Source organism: Chroicocephalus ridibundus, chromosome 3 (assembly GCF_963924245.1).
Source record: "Chroicocephalus ridibundus chromosome 3, bChrRid1.1, whole genome shotgun sequence".
Taxonomy (NCBI): Eukaryota; Metazoa; Chordata; class Aves; order Charadriiformes; family Laridae; genus Chroicocephalus; species Chroicocephalus ridibundus.
Window position 1 is genome coordinate 21,365,483 of NC_086286.1, and position 20,962 is coordinate 21,386,444.

At 43.5% G+C, this 20,962-nt stretch overlaps 1 protein-coding gene across 5 annotated transcripts in view; it reads right to left on the reverse strand.

Moving 5' to 3' along the window:
- Positions 1 to 59: 59 nt before the first annotated feature.
- Positions 60 to 20,962, reverse strand: part of VPS54 (VPS54 subunit of GARP complex) — a 54,543-nt gene continuing 33,640 nt past the window's right edge. For all 5 annotated transcript variants that reach the window (XM_063328355.1, XM_063328354.1, XM_063328356.1 and 2 more), the window contains 12 exons: positions 20,496 to 20,833; positions 18,469 to 18,598; positions 17,827 to 18,008; positions 16,929 to 17,041; positions 15,531 to 15,594; positions 13,670 to 13,775; positions 9,923 to 10,010; positions 8,244 to 8,365; positions 8,052 to 8,132; positions 4,293 to 4,400; positions 3,251 to 3,345; positions 60 to 1,242 (listed from right to left, as the gene is read on the reverse strand). In XM_063328355.1, the coding sequence (XP_063184425.1) occupies positions 1,137 to 1,242; positions 3,251 to 3,345; positions 4,293 to 4,400; positions 8,052 to 8,132; positions 8,244 to 8,365; positions 9,923 to 10,010; positions 13,670 to 13,775; positions 15,531 to 15,594; positions 16,929 to 17,041; positions 17,827 to 18,008; positions 18,469 to 18,598; positions 20,496 to 20,833 (1,533 nt within the window). In that variant the 3' untranslated portion in view covers positions 60 to 1,136. The remainder of the gene's footprint in view (positions 1,243 to 3,250; positions 3,346 to 4,292; positions 4,401 to 8,051; positions 8,133 to 8,243; positions 8,366 to 9,922; positions 10,011 to 13,669; positions 13,776 to 15,530; positions 15,595 to 16,928; positions 17,042 to 17,826; positions 18,009 to 18,468; positions 18,599 to 20,495; positions 20,834 to 20,962) is intronic.

A 20,962-nucleotide genomic window follows, 5' to 3' on the forward strand; every position in this document is an offset into this window, starting at 1 on the left:
ATAAGCAAGCATGCCTGTCCGAAGGAACCCATAGGCACGCGCACGCTGTAGCCCATCACACGTAACGGTCGCAGGGTTAGGCACTCGGACTATGCTTCGGTAAAGAGGTGTGAGGTGAAATACGCAGGCACTTTGATGTAGTACTGGCATCGTCCAGTCTTAAAAGGTAGTATTAAAAAAACCTCTTTGATAAATGAATTTCGGTTGCACCTTCCTTAATGGCGCAACGTTTTAGAAGCAGCCTAAAAACTTTAAAATTCTTCCTGCCCTGTTTTCTGTGGCCTCCTCTGTCTTAATACACAGGGGTTTTCTGTTTGTAAAATGGTGGAGCACTTGGCTGGAACGCTCCCTGTCCTTACCCTGTGCTCAGCGGGGTGGGGAGCTGCAGGAAACCAGCCCCACACCTGCCTTTCTCCTACCTTCCGATGCCACCGGAAGCCCACTGTCACATTGTCACTGCTAACGAGGATAGCATCACAACTCCATCCTGCGGGTAATGGCTTCAGTCAAATGACAGATTATTAGAAAAATCGTATCTTCAGATGGCAGTTTGGAGCCCAGCTGCAAGAAATCCCCTGGAACAGGACTACTCCCTAACAAATCTGAATCCTATATATGCAAGCAATCAAAAGACATTTATTTATATAAAGTTCTGTAAAAAAATAAATTTTAGAACAGCATCGTTTCATAGAGAAAAAACATTTTCTACAGAGTTCCAACTGCAAGATTTTTATACTGTACCATCATTAAATAAGGTGGGACACCGTGTGAATTTCATTGCACTAGAAGAAATGCAAAGCATCTTTTTAATATAAAGATATACAGAGCACTCTAGACAACTACAGCTGTGTTACAGCTATGTGTTCTTTTGGATTTGGTCCAAAGAAACCTGAGTCTGTTTCCAGAGAGAATGAAAAAAAATAATAATAACATTGCACAGACAGCTGATCACTTGTTTCTTGCTGAAGGACACTGAAAAGATCACTCCCTGCAGCTCACTCTGAGTCTGGTTTTCCCCGACTATCAATAGTGCCCTTTCTCGGACTCCGGTCTTAAGTATTCACCTCACAGTCGTCCCGCTGCTTAGAAGAAAGTCGGTCTGTTGTCAGAGCCAAGCGACGGCTCCCAGTGGATCATCACCTCTTCTGCTCCCAGATTTCAGCCATGTTTAGGTCTAAGTTGTTAAGGCCTTTCAGGGCTTGAAGGTTTCCAGTGTAAAAAGCTACGTCTGAAGTCACCAGTCTGCAGGGAAACACACAACGGGGTTAGCACCTGGAGGGAGCGCAGCTGCCTGGAATAAGCAGGAAAACAACCAGGCTCTGTTTAAGAATTGAGCACGCAATTACAACAATGCGTGTTCAAATACTGGGCCTGCATTAAATGTTTTAAATATGAGTTCAGAATAGGTTTTTAAATATCAATTCAAAGCCCCGTACTATGGAGGTGATATATTTTACAGGAGTGACAGATACACGATTACTGCTAGCCGTATAACTATGTGGCTGTAAAACTAGTTATATAGAAATCAAATGACGAGCTCAAAACACAAAAAGCAGGAACTGGGCAGCTAAAACTTCCATTCCCTTGCTGTAATCCCACGTTTATCTTGACTTAAACCCCTGCCTTCCATCGCAACTCAGAATATTAATTATTGCAACATTACCTTCTGTATTCTAGAAGGTTAAGGTAAAAGCAACTAAAGTGCAACATTGTTTGTAACATTTATAGGGAGTTAAAATCCCTCATAGGTTGTTGAAACATCAGGGGATGACAGAAACAAGATCTTGGTGGTTCCAGTTAGAAAGGAGCAAGATGTAGGCATCAAAGTTGTATTTTCACAGTAAAAAATTAACCGGGAATCACAGACCTGGATTTTTACTATTATTACAGGAAAAAAAAAAAAGCAGTTTAAAATAGGGTGAGGCTGAGAAAAGCATGTTAAAAACTAGGTCAGTGAAGACCGCTGGAACAGCAGCGAGTGAAATCCAGCGTTTGATGTTTCCCTTCTGAAAAGGCGCCGACGCCGCGCTCCCGCGGAGCTGTGTTCTGAAGCGCGTAACTGCTGCCATAAAAGAAACAGAGTTGGGGCATTCCTGTTCCCAGCTGCAGCCGAGAGACCCTTCTGGCAGCCAGGATGGCTCTGCTGGGAAATGCAGCCCCGGTACGTCACCAGGAACGCCTGCCCCGACCCGCCGACCAACAAGGGATGCGTTCACGCCATCTGAACTGAAAGGAGCAGCAGTGGGAGGGCAGGGGCGCGCTGGGTAGGGCTGGGCTAGAAACCCCGGTGTGCGTGCAACGCTCCCCGACGCATTCCGGGTGCTCTCATTTCAGCTGGGGCTCCCATTCAGCAAGCTCGTGGCTTACAAATACCTTAGTCAGTACCAAAGGCAACTGGATGTTGTCTTGGGAATACCCCACAAGTACAGAAAACCATTTCAAATAAGCTTATTCATCCTTGTACTCTCTGAAAGAGTTTAAGCAGGAGAAGTAAGAATAAACTGGACAGGAACAAAACTCTCCTTCATTCCACAACATATAAACTTCCTTCTCCGGCTTCTTCAACCCAAGACAAGTCTTTCTTGCATGTGGGTAGGCTGACTGGATTTCACCCCTACCACACTGCAAACAAATGTCCTGCGGTCATTAAAAATTATTATAAACACCACCTTTTCAGGGGAAAATCCAACTTAAACTAGGATTGAGCCTGCAAGAGGCTGTACGCTTTCCTGGGAGGTGTGGGACGCCAGGGACAGCGCTCGAGAGAGGTACCACTGACCTGGTTTTGGGCTGGGGCAGGAAAGGGGAAAAGCTCTGTCAGCATCACCTCCGTTTCAAATCTAGTTCTGCTGTAAAAACAATTCCTGTATAGAAGCTGCCCATGGCACTGATTAAATACCATTTTTCCTATTTTCATTTTGTTAGCACCATGAGTCATCATCCACGGTTCAAAACTGCTTCATGAATCACCCAATTCTTGCAAATTAAACTGTGGCTACTGCTGCCACTCAACAGGAGAAAAAGCAATCCACAAACCAAGGGAACCTCATAGAGGCAACGCATGAGCAGGCTAATTGCATTCCGAGTTACTACGGAAAGGCACAAGTCACGTCCTTTCCTGTAAGAAACCTCCAAAGGGGACATTCTAAAACACGGAGTGTGGCTGCTTTCTGCACTCAGAGCTTTCGTGCAGAAGACAAAGCCTGCTTACTTAAACCAAGCAGTAAAAAAAACAAGCGCCCCAACGTACCCGTTCAGAGGTCCTCCATCATTGACCACGTTTAGGTGGGCCAGCTGCCTCTTCAGGTGAAGTTTGTAGCTTGCGTTAATTCTTAAAAACAACATCTAGAAGAAACCAGAGAACCAGAGTAAAGCACCATCCCCGCGCTCGCATCACTGCCTACAGAGAGGAAAAACGTCGCAAACACCATAAATCACTGATCTTTGGGGCTGTTTTTGCAATTCATGTGATTTTCCCCTTCTGCCCGTCCTTCCGCCTCCTAATCTTTCTGGCCACATACAACAGATAACACACGGGCCAGGGCACACCCTCACTTATTTGTTATGTGTCGCGCTTGGAGGACACGTTCTTTGGAGCATGAATTTTCCTTCCCTGTTGTCTGAAGCATCTATCAACTTGTACACTAAGGCTAGAAGATTAAAAAAACCAAACTCTTTCCTGTACTATAACCGTTAGAAGTCTTCTTTTTTCCAAGAGAAAGCGTGAAAAACAGTTTGAAGGGACAGTTTAATTTAGCGCAAAAGAGGAACTAGAACTTAGTGTATTCAGTGACCGGATCAGTCCTTCCTGTCCTTCAATTTACAACTCTGCAGTAGCAAAAACTGCAGCAAAAATACTGAAAAAGCACATCTGGTACAATTTGGCTGCACAATACTTTTAGGGACCTTTGGAAGCCACTCAGTTTGAGCAGCGTCGCAGAAGAATTCCCAAAAAGGGCTGTACTTGACCCCCGAAGTGCTGCCATTTGTGTAGACTTTCAGCACTAATTCCTGAATGGAAGACTGACCTCTCTAGACATTAAAATGCAACTCAAAAGGCTGGAATCAGTCTTTTTTGTGTGTCTCATCGCTCTCCCTGCCACATCCCAACACTTCAGTTCAGTCCGAGCTGTCTGCGTGACTGCTGCCAACCCCTTTAACGTGTGGGTTCCACAAAGACTCAAAAAAGAATTCCCGCCCCCCCCGCCAGCTGAAGCAGAAGTCTCTCTTGTTACCGAGTTCACGCGCATTTGCAAGGGCGGTGTTACATGAATCTCCGAAATAACATTCACCTGAGTTTGCTCCTCGGGAAGGAGATCATATATAGCTTCGTGCATCTTCGCCATTTGCTTGCAGATATTCCTGAAGCACGCTGAAGGAACGGGAGCTTTCACTTCATACTGGAAATAAAACCACAACCAGTTACTCCTTTCTACCACTTTAGAACAGTTTATATAGGAGAGTTTCCAACAACCTTCCGTTCTCAAGGCCTGCGTCACCAATGACATCGTGAATCAAGGTTCATTTAGCAAATCACAAATTTAAACAGTCACTGGGCGTGATCTGATTGAACCGAGGACTCACACCACACAGTCTCTTAGCACTTCTCGCTTTACAAGCAAACAGTAGCATTCAAAGCGGTACGAAATGTGAGGATTTCCCAACTTCGGCTACTCTTCTGCGTTAGTTTGAATTGCTTCTCTTGCTCGTTACTTTCTGTTGGTTTCCCTTTCCCTACAAACGAGAGATGCAGCGAGATCAACCCGAGCCAGCCGCGCAGAGGCACGCTGGCTGGCCTTCTCCTCTCCTTCCCATCGGCCTGAGTCAGTGACAGACGAGCAATTCTACCTCCTCAAGTACTTCAGGAGACAAACCCTTTTGTTTAAGATCATATACACCCAAATTTCTGGAAAACAAACAAACAAACAAACAACCAACCAACCCCAAGGAAAGCCTAAAGAAATGGAAGCTCCTGAAAACTCAATACTGGCCATTAAAAAAAAAAGAAAAAAAAAAAAACACAAAAATGCTGCAGAAACACTTTGGAAAACAAAGTCGAAAATTTCCCTTCTCCCAGTGACCGAAATCCAAGAAACAAGACACTGGAAACGACCAGACAGCAAGAAATTTGCTACAAAGGGCACACGATTCTTACACCCCCACCCTGGACAGGGAATATCTGGATGTGATTTCAGAAGCACTTTGAGAAACTGGTTCCAGGAGGAAGCTCTTCCAGAGGCAGCTCTTCGGTTCCTGCCGGGGAGGCTGCGCTAGCACCAGCCGGGGTTCAGCGCTGGCAGGTGGCCTTTGGTAGGGTGATACTTGCCCGCAGTGCCTTGCACAATTCACTGGAAGAGCTGAATCATTATAACTAAATTATTTACAAACACCGTGGGAGCAGATGCTCTCTCTTAGGCTAGCCTGGGTTGTGAAAGAGAACAAAGCTTGCCTGAGTGCGAGAGGAAAAAAAGAAACGGGGAGTTTTGAGAAAGTCTTTACGGAAAAGCCAAACCGACGACCTAATTTTGAGGGGAGAAGTAGCAGAAAAAAAAATAGTGCTTACTGCTCCAGGAGCCCTGCTCCCCGCGTGGGACAACCGCACAGCGGACAGGATCGTGCCTCAAGACATGAGGGTTAGGCAACAAACGATTTACAATTCACCAGGACGCTGTAAAGCCAAAGGGAACTGGCAAGCTGCGGCGATGGCTCTTGCATGACTTACAGACAAATCAAAACCTTCACCGTCGACAGGGGAAAAAGCAACAGCACCGCAAAGAAACATGAGCTCCAGCCCGGCAAGCTCCTGGCCATTTTTATCTCCAGCTGAGGTCAACAGCGTGGAACACCACGAGGGATCAGACAAAAATTTACTGCTCTTCTGTCCAGACGGTCACAAGATGGCAAGCTCCAAGAGAAGCTAAGAACTTGCACCGGATTTTTTCCATGCCCATTTATCCCTTTTGAAAAACCTCCACCTTTTTCACTTGTTAATTATAGCTGTTAAATACCCTCGGTCCCATTTGATCTCCCTGCCCAAGTTACAGAGAGATGCTGGGCAGCGTCCGTGCTGCCACGGGATGCCTCGCTGGGCGCGCAGCCTCAGCGCCTCTGCCACCCAGCTCCCAGAGGCGAGCAGAGCCTACAAACGCAGAAGTCACTCGCCCACGTTACCCAAGTGCCGGGTCAACGTCCCCCCTACCGGACCAAACTGCTTGTCTCCTACAAAGCAGGTTTCTAGACTGCAATGTTTGTTTTTAAAGCACTGCTATGAAACTCGCCTGCTTGCTCAGTCAGATCTACAGACTTTAAAGCAGGTGACCACTTTATCCACCGGGCACTGAAATGTTTGGACTTTCACAAAAAAACACAGAACACAAAGACCACACTGACATGGTTGCACTGACATGCCCATTTGCACATTTCCTGTTTTTATGTTCTTTGCAGCCTTCGGTGCCAAGATTTCATTATTTCAGGAACGAGACGAGCCAAATTATGGGGTATGTTAGGAATGGAGGCAAATCAACACGTGGTCTCCTTTCCTCCTCTCCTCTGTGGGTTGCATTCACGCGAGCCAGGCTCTCTCACTCCAGCCTTAAAGAGCTCTAAAGGACAGGGATATTCTCAATTTACACCTCACGCCAGCTACAAGGGGAAAACGGGCTGTAAAGATGGAAGGAGAGCAAGGGATGCATACTTACTGACTACCACCAAGAACATCAACCATGTTACTGGTTTATTGTGGGCTAACTTGTTTAGTATCAATAATCGAAACTCTGGCATTTGCCTTTTATTTTCAAGAGATAAGAGGTAAAGTGACCAAAAAGCCATGTTACTTCACAGAACAAGTATTTTTATGTGGGGAAAAAAGCCCAAAAAAGCAGCAGACCACTATTTGGATCTTTAGAAAAGGGCATAGACATGTTTTTGAAAGTGTAAACACAACAGGGGATGGGGAATCCTAATTTAAATGCTTTGGCTTTTTCCCCCCGTAAGTTTGCAAAATGCTACTTGATAGCCCAAAGAAACATATGAAAAGAAAAAGCACAATGTAAAATAAACAATAAAATGATAGAAACAGCAAGGAAGACGGCAATGCTGCCTGTTAGAGCTGCTTCACCACAGCCCCCGTCAGCCTGTCCCCAACCTGTGCCCCACCAGGGAGATGCTGTCTTTTCTCATGAGCTCCTACAAGGAAGAGGGTCATCATCAATCAATCCTCTCTCTAAACAATTAATTCATTTCTCTCATGGAAGAGCTGCTTAAAAAAAATAAAAAATAAAAAAAAAGACCATCAGATCCAAAGCAAAACACTAAGCTTTAAAAGCTTGCGTACTTTATCTGTGGGATCTGTGGGCACAGGAGGTCCCCTCTTGGGGCAGCCTCTGTCACTGTATTCCACCTTGAGGTGAGTCACAGTGAGCGGATCCAGCCCAGGTCCAACCTGTTCCACCGAGGAGTGCTCAAAAACCATTAAGAGCGCTTCATGGGACAGCTATTAACACCTCTACACAGGGGAACTGCTAAGTGCAGGCTTCTAGTCCCCAGGCCTGCGGCCCAAGAGATGGGCTGGTCCTTCCCCTCCAAAAACTCTTCCTCCTCAGCAGTTCTGTCGCTGTTTCCTCAGCTGCAGGAAATTACACGCTCCCCACTTCCAAAGAGGCACCATTGGGAAGAGCAGGAAATGGGAACTGGCTCAGCCTGACTGCAGACGAGAGCTGTTGGTGGATAAAACTGCTGAGGGTAGAAGAGCACTTCAGTTTCTAAACACCAGAGCATCTGCTGCAGCCAAAGCATCACCGTTACTGCTGAAGGACTAAACGAACAGGTTTTTTTTTTGGTGGGGATGAAGGCCAATGACACCCAGGTGGCAAATGTTAAGACAAAACACATTCACAAGTACAGCACAGAACTTTGTGTTTATACGATGTAAAGAAGTTCAAACAAGTCCCGATTAGGAAAGTTTAAGACTCCACTTGAAACATCTAGACTGCAGACGAGGAGACCTCCAATTGCAATTTAGAGAGCGTATAATTATTTCCATAAATCATTACCTTGGATAATAGTTTGTCAAATAAGCTATCCATTATGGCAACGAGCTTTGCTGAAATTTCAGCTATGTGGTCGTGATAATCCTGTAATGGAAGAAAGCAGCTTTTATTTACCAGCTAATGGCATTCATATTCTTCAGAGCACAGTTGAAAAGCAGAACTTTGCGTTTAATTAGGAAATGCCAAAAGAATTACCTTCGTAATGTGGTCAAAATGCCTGAGCATGCTAAACTGCTTCGGCTGCAGTCGAGCTTCAAAATGAGCCCTGATAATAGGAATGTAGTGTACGATTAGCTGTAGGCAACGTGAAGAAAGGGCTGTAAATCCAGAAGCCAGAGAGAGGGAAAGAAAAATAACTTAATTATTACACAGGAAGAGCAATTTTGTATCTCCTTACACATAAATAGCAGATCTGACACAATTTAACATGTTTGGTTTGTTTTGGTTTTTGTTTTTTAAATAAAAGGAGGTAAGCATTTTCCACTGGGACACCCCGCCCAGTGAAGACACCAGACTAGTACCTGGCTATACACACCCGGCTTCCGTAAGATACGGGATAAGGGACTAATTTTACAAGAGGCTTTAAGTGTCTACTTGACATTTTGAGCCCTGAGCACACGCAGACCTCAGAGAGATCTCAAAAGATCTGACTCATCAGCTACCTAACCTCGGCAGCCGTGTTCTCAAGGCATCGATATTTCTTCTGCAGGAGGTGTACATAAACACCCTGCCCTGCCAGTGCTGAGCTGCCCAGAGCCTGTGGTGCCGGCAGCATTCCCAAAACCGAGCTTCTCCTGTGTCCAACAGGGCCTGAGCCAGCAGGAGGACACGCGGTGGTGCCAGTGCGGTCTCCGCACCGGCCAAGCAAAGACCCGGCCCAGCTTTTCTCTGCTCACTTGTGTCTGCTCCAACACTATGGCCCACGCCCCCTGGGGGGAAGCCATTCCCTTTTAAAAAGGAAAAGGCAGGCTGGTAATCGGGACGCCCTGAAACACGGGAACTGCAAATTCAAACACCTGCTTCAACCCATCAACTAAAGGCTCTTAATTTCAGCAGACAGTTTAAAACTGGGGATCTTAAGTAACGTGTCCGACATTTCTGTAGCTGGGCACCTAGCTCTCCCTGGCTTTTCAGAGCAGCTAAAGCAGTCCAGGCGGGTAACTCAGGGCTGGCAATTCAGCTAAACAGCTGCACACTGAAAATGAGAAACTCTAATGACTAAGTCATAGCTTGAAATCAGCACAGAGCCCGAAGTTACCTGACAGCGCTGGGACGTCGTTCAGCCACATAAAGACTAACTATTCAACTCCGAGCCACCCACAGAAATCATTTAACACGTTACTGACATGCGGTTATAACCCGCAGGAGCTGTATGTGGACACGGTGTTACGGAATACAGCACCACGGGGCAGACGGGACAGCACGGCTCAGCAAAATGCAGCGGGAGACAGGGGTTTGGCCGCGTTCCTCGACCTACCTCCCTCCAATCTCCAGATCTGAACACTAAGCAGCTCCCATGTGTGCCGAAGTCACTGCTGAGAAAGTAACTACACATTCCTGCAGTCAAAACATTTTCATGGAAAACTTGCTAGCCTGTATATTTGTTCTTACGTTTCCTTCCCTGAAGCTTTACATTTAAAGTGATCCAGTAGACAGCAAAGGAATTTGATGGATTTTATCGCACCCCTTCACGAGACTAGCTTTTATACATGTTTTACCCCCTAACCAGCAAGGTGTTGTCACTGTCTGTGTTCCATGCACAACACCACAACACAAACGTAGCTTATCATAAATGTTTGGGGCGGTTTTGTGTTTGTTTTATTTTAAACAGGCAGGAGAACAAGCTTTGACATTTTAAATATAGAAACCCATACCTAGGTTTTTTGTAGTGATTGTTTTCAAACCAACAACTTGTAACGCACCAGCTCCAAGCACTAGTTGGCAACTTCTAGAGTTGAAATACTGTGAGAAACAAAAAAGAGAGCAAAAATTTATGCTGACTCTGTAACAACTACACATAACCACAGTTCAGAAATACCACCAATAGAATTCTGCAGGATTAAACAGATTATTACAAAATAAATGAAGGCCAGTACCAGAGTTTCACATACTCCTTGCTACAGAAGAGTCCACGACTATTAACTAGTAAGACAAAAGAACTTTTCTCAGTAGTCACTGGCCCGTAGTATTTTTTTGACTCGGCTTATGCTAAAAGCACTCAAGGCAGTGTTTCAACAGAGGGAAGCAGAAATACTGTTATTAAAACCACAGTTAGCTGCTCAGTGATTTCAATTCAGGGACTAATTTCTGCTTCTCTACGAGACCTTTGGGTGAGGCTTCTCTCAGTGTGAAAGTAAAGCAGCAAGTCAGCCTTGCTGCAGATTAGCTACGTTCAGCCCTACTTTGAAAGCCATACGCAAGAATGGCGTTGTAATAGAAACGTATAAAACATACTTCTCAAGCCAGGGCCTTGGGTGGAGTGAACGGGAAGGATCTCACTAGTTTTGCTAAGTAGAGTAGACAAGTGTAATATCAGAATGGAAAATATCAAAAAACCAAGTTTCTGCTCTGGTTCTAGACCTTCCCCACTGCTGATGTTAAAGAAAACTTGAAAGCACTGAAACTCACTGCTGCCGAGGTGCCTGAATCTGTGTTTGTAACACTCCAATATGTGGAGATGGAGAAATGATGCACAGAAAAGGTCAAGCCATTTCAAAACCCAATTGTGTAAAAATTCCAGGTATAGTGGACAGCTCATGGCTTGATGTTCCTAACATAGTTCCAGGAGAAAAGAAGTTACCATTAAATGCACACAGGCCAGCAAGGTCTCTGGACAGTAAGACAATTCACAGACGCACAGAATGGTTTGGGTTGGAAGGGACCTTAAAGATCATGTAGTTCCAACCCCCCTGCCCTGGGCAGGGACACCTCCCGCCAGACCAGGCTGCTCAAAGCCCCATCCAGCCTGGCCTTGAACACCTCCAGGGATGGGGCAGCCACAGCTTCTCTGGGCAACCTGGGCCAGTGCCTCACCACCCTCACAGGAAAGAATTTCTTCCTGATATCCAATCTAAATCTACCCTCTTTCAGTTTGAGGCCATTGCCCTGAGTCCTATCACAACACTCCCTGATCAAGAGGCCCTCCCCATCCTTCCTGTAGGCCCTGTCAGCATATTCTGTCTTATTACGGAATTCTGCTCCACCACCATGTCTTGAGACATCAGATACTCTAGACTGGCTCAGGTGATGCGGTAAAGACGGAGGAGCCATTGCTGCTGTCCCCGATTCCTGCTGTGAATGGAAAGCAGAAGTCCCAGGGCTCATGTTTGAACAGAACTGTCCTGTTGACACCAGGGTGAAAACTGGGAGGCAAAACCTACAGAGAGCTGACCCTTTCTCTTGCACCTGAAGAAAGATTCACAAGGAATTGTGACAAGGTTGCCCTGCAGCTTGTGTCTGCAACACAGAGCATTTCCCTCACCTAGAGCTCCTTTCTGAGGTGGCCACAGTCCTGCTTCACAGGTCTTGCTTCACGATAATGCAAGAACAAACCCAAGATTTCAACCCTCCTTGAGTAAAAACTGGAAAAAAATTTTCTGGCTATTGCCTGGAGTTAGTGACAGAACTCAGGACCAGAGAGGATATGCCGTGAACACCACACCCCCGCTCTGAGCTGCCAGAGTGGGATACCCAGGGCCAGAAAAGCGACCCAGCTACAAATGATCTGGAGCTACGTGTGGCTCCTGGCCTGAGAGCGCCATCATCTACTCTGCTCTCAGAAGAAGTCAGGATCTGAAACTCTCTGACGTTCACTTCATCTCCTCCTGAAAAGCAAGACCTTTCCTTATGCCTCCTGGTGGACTTGAGAGGTAGATCCACTGAGCCAAAGACAGATATATCCTACACAGCCTAAGCTCCTCCGAGGTGTTTAGCTCAGGTTAACGCCATCTCACTGACGGCACGGCAGATGCTTAAAACCACTCTCTAGAAAGGATGATAGACACTCGTACTCTCCCCCTGCCTTTCATAGATATTGCTGTTACCGGATGGCCTGCTGCAGTCAAAGCAGCAAAGAAGTAGCGTGCCTGAAACATCAAAAGAGCAATACCCCCTCCTTGTGACTGCGCGGAGGAAAGCATTTCTGCATTCCGGCTCTGTGGCTGCCAGCCTTCTCCTGCCTGCACCTGCTAAACAACTCCAGTAATTATGATTGCATTTTTGTTCGTACACTGGTGTAATTTCACTCTGGTTGCAGACAAAGTCCAAAATAGCCCAGAATTTCGTTAACCTGGGAACACTTCGCAGCTTCCATCACAATAAAGACTAGCTCTCGCAACCTTCAAAATTTGCTAGCTCTGACAGCTATCAAACAAAAAGTGTAGTGACTTGCAAGGACACCCTTGAGTGGCTCTTATTTTGTTCAAAGTGTAATAAACGATCTTCATTTTTGCTAGCTGTTCTCATCACCTCTCCAATTGATGGCACCGCAATACAATAATTAAACTGCACACCATGTTTGAATATCAAGGAATAAAACACAAATGACGTAGAGCTAGATACAAAATATGGAAGGGAGAGAGAAGTAAGACAGAGATGCAAATCTGGCGAAGTTTAAGGCATCTGCTGCTATCCTGCCTGCCTGTGAAAAGGTGCTGCAAGACTTGAGTGAAGCAGCAGCTGGAGAACAAGAAGCAAAGAGAGGCATGGCCAGGCCCAGGCTGACGGATCCGCAGTGGATACTGCTCTGAAAGGGGAAGGTTTGCGGATGAATCCGAATGATGACTGCAAGGAGGAGTGATCCTGCATCTGGTTATTCAGGTAAGAGCTACCAACAGGAAGATTATTTAAAGGTCTATCTCCTAGGGTGCATTTCCCGTCCCCCACCTTATGTAAAATACACTTTTGGAGAGTAGAAGCTGTTCATCTTTTATCAACTATGCTTATATTCACAACTCTAATACCTGACATAATCTTGAAATTAACTACTAGGCTTTGGAGCCTATATATATATATCTATATATATCACAGTTTTAAGGTGCATTTCACATGCTCCTTTTATTATTGTTTACTTATATTACCTTGCAGTATCTGTGCTTTACCAGCTTTCCTCTTCTCTACTGAGAAGTAAATGACAAAAAGGTCCCGGTCTTTCATCATCTTTACATTTTACAACAGAAGCTTCATCCCATACTATTTTTCATGCTTCTACTGACTATACCTCTACTGACTTGTAAAAACCAAGGGACTCATTTCCTTCCTGAATATAGATATATCTTTGTGGCATCTGGGATCAAATTGGTTTTTCTTCAGCAGCATTAATCCTACCCCCAGCCTGAAGAGCAGACAGCTCTGACAAACACTACTAGATGGGATTTCCAATATTCCAGGTGAACAAGAGGAAAGACAGCCTTCCCGAAGTCAATTCACGCAACCAATTGCATTTTGAATGCCCTTAGCTTAGAAGGTCACCTCATGGCACAGTAACAAATGCAATAATTTCTAGACAATTTATATCGTTTATATGAAATCATAAAAGCATGTGAAGCATTACAGACAGTAAGACACGTTCTCCACCCTGAATACCCGACTGCCCCCCCGATACGGTACATTTGGAGTCATACCTTCAGTAAATCAGAGAGGCGGGTAAGCATGTCAGTGGTGATGGAAGGAATGTTATCCACACACTGGCAGTACTCAAGGATTATTCTTATTAACAGCAATACTGTCCTACAAGAGAGGAAACAGCCAAATACATCATCTCAGTGCACAGAAGATATTTAAAAATCAAACACAGGCCAGTCACGTTTATAGAAAGCTACCTAATGCTACAGATTATAGCCTTAAATAAAGTAGAAGTAAAATATAAAAGAAGATATACATGAAGATGGTTATAAAGAATACCCATTCCGCAGGGTGGCACGTGGAAAAAGTACTTAACGTACATGAGAGAAAAATCTCTAAGGTTCGTTAGTATATGTTTTTAATGTCCAAAAATGCTACTGTGGAACTAGAAGTCTTCACGTAGGTGTTGGCAGGGGACAAAAAAATCCCAAACTCCTTTCTTACACTACTGTACAATCCTGGCCAACTCTGAGCAAGTATAAAAATTCACAGAATGTAGACAACAACCACCACTGAAAGGATGTAATGAATGCTAAGGAGTCACAAACAGGAAAAGCAGCTGTGAAGAAACAGCACCAAATATTCAAAGGTGCTCAACACCTGTTATTTCCCCTGAATTCAGCAGGCACTGCAGAATTTGGGAGCTACTGGATGGAATTAAGAAGGCTCCACAAAGAGCAGGTACGGTCCTTTGAATTCAAATACACAGAAGGCAGGAAAACTAAGGCAAGATCAAACGTAAATTTGATTTAACTTCAAAAATTTCAATCTCTTTCTTCCTTTAAGCAGCAGAGTACAGAAACATGAATCAACTGAAAATAAACACCTTGAGAATTTTTGGGGAACATCTAGGCTTTTTTTTGTGAATGCATTTTATTTGAATAAATACAATGAAACTGTATGTAGAAGTGCGTAGAACTGAAACAAATATTTGCACCAACATGAAGCTGACAACTGCTTCACAGAGCTAAATATAACAAGTTTCAAATGAGCAGGGATGGATTATCAAACACGTCGTCTGTTAAGTAAACTTTATCCTTTAAGGCACATTCAAATGCTCCTAGCCAACCTGAAATGCTCCTTTGCAGTGGCTGGCACAAAGTTTTGAGAGGTCAGCTTCTGTTTCTAACTGAATAATGACATATCATCATGAAGCAACTCATAAAAGGACAGCTGGTCAAAGACATTACGTAAATCAGAACTTTTCAGTTTGGGGTAAATTGATGTTAGGACTCTTGGGAGTGAGATCGCCAGGTTTTACTCCCTCCCCAAAACCACTCTCATGTATATTTAATGCTTAAGCCTCACAGTCTTTGGCATCACAGTGTGCTTTCAAATGAAAGTATGTGAGTGTTATATATTTTAAAATGTCTTTGATATAACCAGCTTTAAGAAACTACTTTCCAATCCAAAGCAATCAGGATACCATGAAATAGCATACGCAGCTTCTGAGATTGCCCATATCTTACTACTTCTTCTGAATAAGATAAGCAATCATGCAGAAGTGGACTCATGTATTTTGCCAGAGATAACCTATATTGCAAAAAATAACAACAGTGTGCTATGAAGACAAACCTGTATTTTCATGACTATGTGTTTTCATGAAATAATTGGAAAAAACCCACATTCAAACAAAACCATAAATTTCAGCCTAGACATTCAGAGAAGAAACAGTTTTTCAATGTACAGAAGAACTTGCCATGTTTTATAACTGTTTGGGAACTAAGGAGAAACTAGTCTGTGGAATGAGAGGGGTTTCTTTATTTAAATAAGATCGCTGAAGCTGTTAGTATTCATCACAGTTCTACTCAAAAGTTCTTGCCAACTAACCCACTGCTAATAGAAAAGAGTGCATCTTACCCAACTGTTGCATATTTTTGTCCTTCAACAATAAGGAATTCCGTTGGCTTTCTTTCTTCAGTAGCTAGACATTTTAGCAAGAAAGGAAGAGAGATCAATTGAAGTTAAAACAAGCACAAAAAATACTAGTTTCTAGAAATACAGTGTTCACTTGCTAAGGCTTGGAAAAAACCCACAGTCAATCTTTAAAGCACTGCTCTCATTTACAATGTTTATTATACAGTTGTTGACCCACCATAATTATTACAACCCATGAAGTTACTTTATTATCTACTGGGATTTTTGATCAAAAATCCCCCAAAGTCCCACAGTCATTATGGACTTAGAAACTTCAAATACAACAGGTTACATATAGAAGAAGAAAAGCAGAAAAAGTCGCTAGGTTTTCTACTATACATTCTCAAACGATTTGCTGTGCATATTAATATCTTAGCTTCAAACCACTTCTTCCTCAGGCTTCATACTAGAAGCTCTTACTGATGCAGTTTTTCACGCTAAATTTGATGCCACCAGTTTCCTATTTTCTTGAAGGAAGCTGCAAGAGCTTATTTTAAGGGCAATGGTCAATGAGCTTATTTTGGTGTTGTGTTCCATAATTGGAGTGATTATTGTCTAATACACGCTGGCTCCACTATATTCCTTTTTAAGGGGTTGAGGTTTCTCCACTGTGATATTACCATATTTTCTTCCTTCTCATCTATTGCCATTTTCTTTTCCCTCTGTGTATGATTTCCTCCTGTTCTAGCTGTTCCCACACATTCATCACTGCAATATTGGATGAGAATCCTCACAAGGTAAGAACGCATTACGCATTCCCATTGTGCACACGGGGAAATAGGGCAGGAGGAGAAAAAAGTGACTTGTCTGAGGTCAAATGAGGTTTCTGTGGCAAGGTAAATAATTGAGCGTACATGACTTTTCACTTCCATGAGCAGCCACATAGCATTCATTTCAACAACTGGCAGATAAAGTAGTGGGAAGGAGTAAGTTTTGTTTAACACAAGAAGAGCTGAGCACAAATACATGGTCCTCTGTCCCTCGCAACACTTCAGTGGTATGTTCTGGGGAAAGACTGAATGTATGCAAAGATTGTAAGCCTCTACACTGGGAATACTTAATAAATAAAAAAGTAGCTCCCTCCCTGTGCTAACACTTAGATGGGTTTTCAAAAAATAAATAAATAATCTTTTAAGGTCAGCACAAGAACTTTCAACACCAGTAAAAGAAAGCAAAAAGGGATAAAAAAAAAAAAAAAAAAAGTATCAACTTCCTCATCATCACCCAGAAGACAGTGAGCAAACAGAGATCTAGAGCGACACTGGAATATGTCCCTCAACATTCAATAGCAGCATTTGCTGATATTAAATTCAGTTAACAGTAGAATTGCAAGATACACACCTGCTGTTTTTTTTTCAGGGAGAGAAATTCTGCCATCCGACACCGAATCGACAAGATCCTGAAACTCAGCAGGAACTTCAGCTTGCTTCCAGCGCTCATTGTCCAAGAGTAGGCTAAGAGTTATAAACACAAAAGAGAGGAGGCTGAGAAAATGACATACCTTGTCTTGACACCTCTCTTGCCTGTATTGCTGTGGAATCAAAACTACAGTAATTTCAAAAAAAGTCAGTGGCCCCAAATATTATGTTTTTCATCTTCATTAGAAAGAGGTGCCCAACAATTGGCAGTAGCAAAACAGAAAAGCACTGTGTCAGCCTGGAGATCTCACAATTTGTTCATTCAAGCTATCATAGGGGACAAAAGACTATACTAGGCAATAAAGATCCTTATGAGATCGCTGCCACTGAAGTAATGTGTAAACACTGGAGTTCTAGAAGCTTTTGATGGATGAGAGCAAAAAGACTTGATGTATTTTACTGGGAAGGCTGTTCCGCAAGTGTTTTGGTTTGGGTTATTTTTAGTTGTTGTTTTTGTTGGAGGTTTTCTGCGTTGGGTTTTAGGGTTTTTTTTTAAACAGCTGGGAGTCAATTATCCTGAAGTTACTTAACCCGAGATAGAGTAATCCTGCCCTTCAACGTCAGTCCTGACTACTTCCTGTAGCTATCGCTGTCCTTATTTAGATAACTGTAGAACAAGCCAGCTTGAAGAAACTAAGTTATGAAAACAGTAAAAGTCTAAGCCAATTAAAAATAATTGGGTTTAATACAGTTTTTTCACCCTGTGCTCTTAAGTACAACTGGCTTACTAGTGTTCTTGGCAACAAAAGATCGTGTTTGCCTGGCATATGAATTATAAAATTATTCATGTAAGAATACAAAGATCTTCTACCCAAATATACCTTAGTTTCGTCTTCCTCTCCTCGTGGAACCTATTCACAAATCTGTTGGCTTGACTCTGAAGTGCTCCTCGCAAGGACATACTTTTCCTGCCGCAGATCTGCTCAGTATCTAAGATAAAGCCTTCCATCAAGCGAGAAAGAGCAACAAACTCGTTGGAATTCAGCTTCTCTAGGAAGCCATCCTATACATGCAAAGAAAACCATTGTAAGGAGACATACCACCACAAAAATTCAGAGATGTAAAGAAACATCTAGTCAGCATGTCTAAGGGCTACCTAGTGTTTTAAGAAGCACATTATTTAAGCCTACACGGGACAGAGAAGGCAGATTGCAGTGCTAGCAGCTACCTTGTCATAGATATGCATTCTCTGCATGGAACTTCAAAGACAGCAAGTCAGAATATTAAAAAGGAAAAAAAAAAAAAGTAGCAGAAACCCATATTGCCTTACAATGACATGATACGTTAATGCTTGTGCGCTCTGGGCATTCACATCAAGCACCTGTGGCAGCAGGAACAGTTACTTAATTTCAAAGGAGAATGCCATTTCAAAATTTTCACTCGTTAAACCAGTAACTTGGGACGAGAACTTAATTCTCATTAAGGATGAGACACCAGCCAGCAGTCTGACCCCAGCTCCTTACCTTTGCTCTTGCCATGAGGAACTTGACTGAACGATCATGGCAGATATCAGAGGCATTATAAAGTAACTCTTGAATATTGTTTGCCAGCCTGACCAGTTCCAGGTCAGTCAGCTTCATGTCATCGCCGATCCTACAAATGACAGAACCAGTTGGTTGAGCATTAATTTACAAAAAAAACCCAGTATTTCTGCTCAAGGTTGAAGGAGGAAAGAGCCTTGCAGCAACTGTCAAATGCAGACAGTCAGTTAATCACCAAAGTCACCTTGTACAGATGGGATCTTCTAAGCTGCTGTCAATGTTATGTCAGTCCCTCTAACAAGGAAACACACAACTGCACATCCTTATATTTTGTTTTAAATCTACATTATAATTGCTATTTATGGTCTAAGAGAAAACACGAAATAGCCATTACTAATACAATAAATATTACTAACATTTACTGCACTACAATTTACCCAGCTCCTATAACACTTGAGCATCACAAGTGTATGACAGATAAAACACAGCATTTTTCTTACAATGCAAGTGTAAGACCTAAAATAGATACTTCTGCACTCCTCACCACCTTAATCTACAGGCAGTCCTTCTGTTAGATCTTTAAACTTCAGGGTCCTAAGTTGGTGCTTTTTAAAAAACCTTTTGCGATTTGTCTACTGTTTTGAGGCTAGCCCATAGCACAGCTCCACCATCCATGTAATTAGTTAAGATAACGATCTTCTGGTCCAGTGTGGCTGCTCAAGGGACTGACAGTATGAGAGGAAAGAGAAAACCCAGAGCAGCAACTAGACTAATATTGTTGTAGCTCTGTAATTTTATTAGCCTGCTCCAAACACAGAGCAGAGGTGCAAAGAAAACCAGAAGAGGGATGAAGCAAGTTCATTTTAGAGCAAAGTTATGCAACCCGCCTCAGAACCAACTTCATCGCTCGAGAGATCTAGCTGGGCAGTGTATTTTTAGCAAACTTGGCAAAGTGGTCCAGACCAGTTCAGATCCAACCCCCTTCTCCTTCCCTGCTCCTCACTGTAACCCTGGACTCCATGCTGTATTTCTCTTCCAGCATATGACGGATGTTTGGACATACAGAACTTGGTTTAGGCACAGCGTATTTATTTTTAAATCTATCTGTTTCAGCCAGCATTGTGATTTGAGGGGGAAGGTCTCTACCAAAAGTCACAGTTGCTTGAACACACAAGAATAGCTACTTGAGTACCAATCAGGTAGAGTGAGCAGGCCACTTGCTATCTTCCATCTTTCAGCAGGGTAACAAGTGGTATTTCAATTTTGCTTCGTAGAACTCTGTATCCAGACATGCTGGCTTTTGAAGCTGCTCCTGCCTGAGTCTCACACACGCTATGCCTGGTTCTTTTAAAAAGGTAGCTCTGATTTCCAGCCATAAATAAGGTGTGCGTAAAAGGATGCCAAAAAGGTTACAACTGTGGAGGCTGGAGCACCACAGGGCAGAGCTGCCTATGTTACCAAAGCACTGAGATGGATTTATTTAACCATGCAAGTCAAATAGGTGACAATGAACAGCAGATTTCTCTCTAGAATTTATCAAGGTGTATTCCATGAAGCTGGCTTAAAAAAAACCCAAAAAAACCAGAAAACACAGCCATAGGGCTCATGGACAGAGAACAGAGATGCTTTTGCCTGCTAAAGGCATGACAAACAACCCGTCTTTCATGTAGGCTAGACTGGCATCTCTCCTGCTCTCTGCGGAAGTGGGCTCCCCAGCAGAACAGACAGAGAAGGGGCCCTTTTCTGTAAGAAGTGACATGATCAGTACCTGTACCACTCCAGGCAGAGGTGAGAGCAAGGCAAGGAAATGGAACACAGGTGAGCTGGGCACAGCACAGTCTGATGGCAATCTCTAGCAGTGATGGTGGAGAGCCATTCCGCTTCACCTACCTAGGAAAGCACACTCCTCCAAAGCCATTTTTGTACTGTATCATCAGAAACAACCGCCTGCACCTAACACCTTGTTACTGACACGTTGCAAAGTTGAGACAGGCAGCGCATTTACTCACATCATCTCTACTCCCCCCGGAGTAACAGAAGACGAGGTTTGCTCTTTGCTGGATGACGAATCAGTAGTGCACTCTGGTTCAGAAACCGAATCACTGCTACAGGGCTCACTGTTTGGGGAAGTGTTTCTTTGAGAGGTAGTGTCAGCTGCTACAGGTGGGAGGTCCCCTTCGCTGAACGCATCGCTTATGAACATGCCTTCATGAGTCAGGTAAGCCACTTCTGTGTCCACTGTACTGTCTTTAGCAGAGTTCTTTTGTAAGGTGTCCTCCAGGTCTCTGTTTTTTTGGTTCTTGTCTAGAACCAAGAAAACCACGCTACGGATAGTATTTAACGTTGCCTAGAATCAAATATAATGTTTATTAAAAAAAAACACACACAAAAAACCAAACCAAAACCCAAACCCCTGTGCCACAAGCTTGCCCTAGAAAGATATTTTCTTTTACCCACAAAATTAAACTAAATCCTG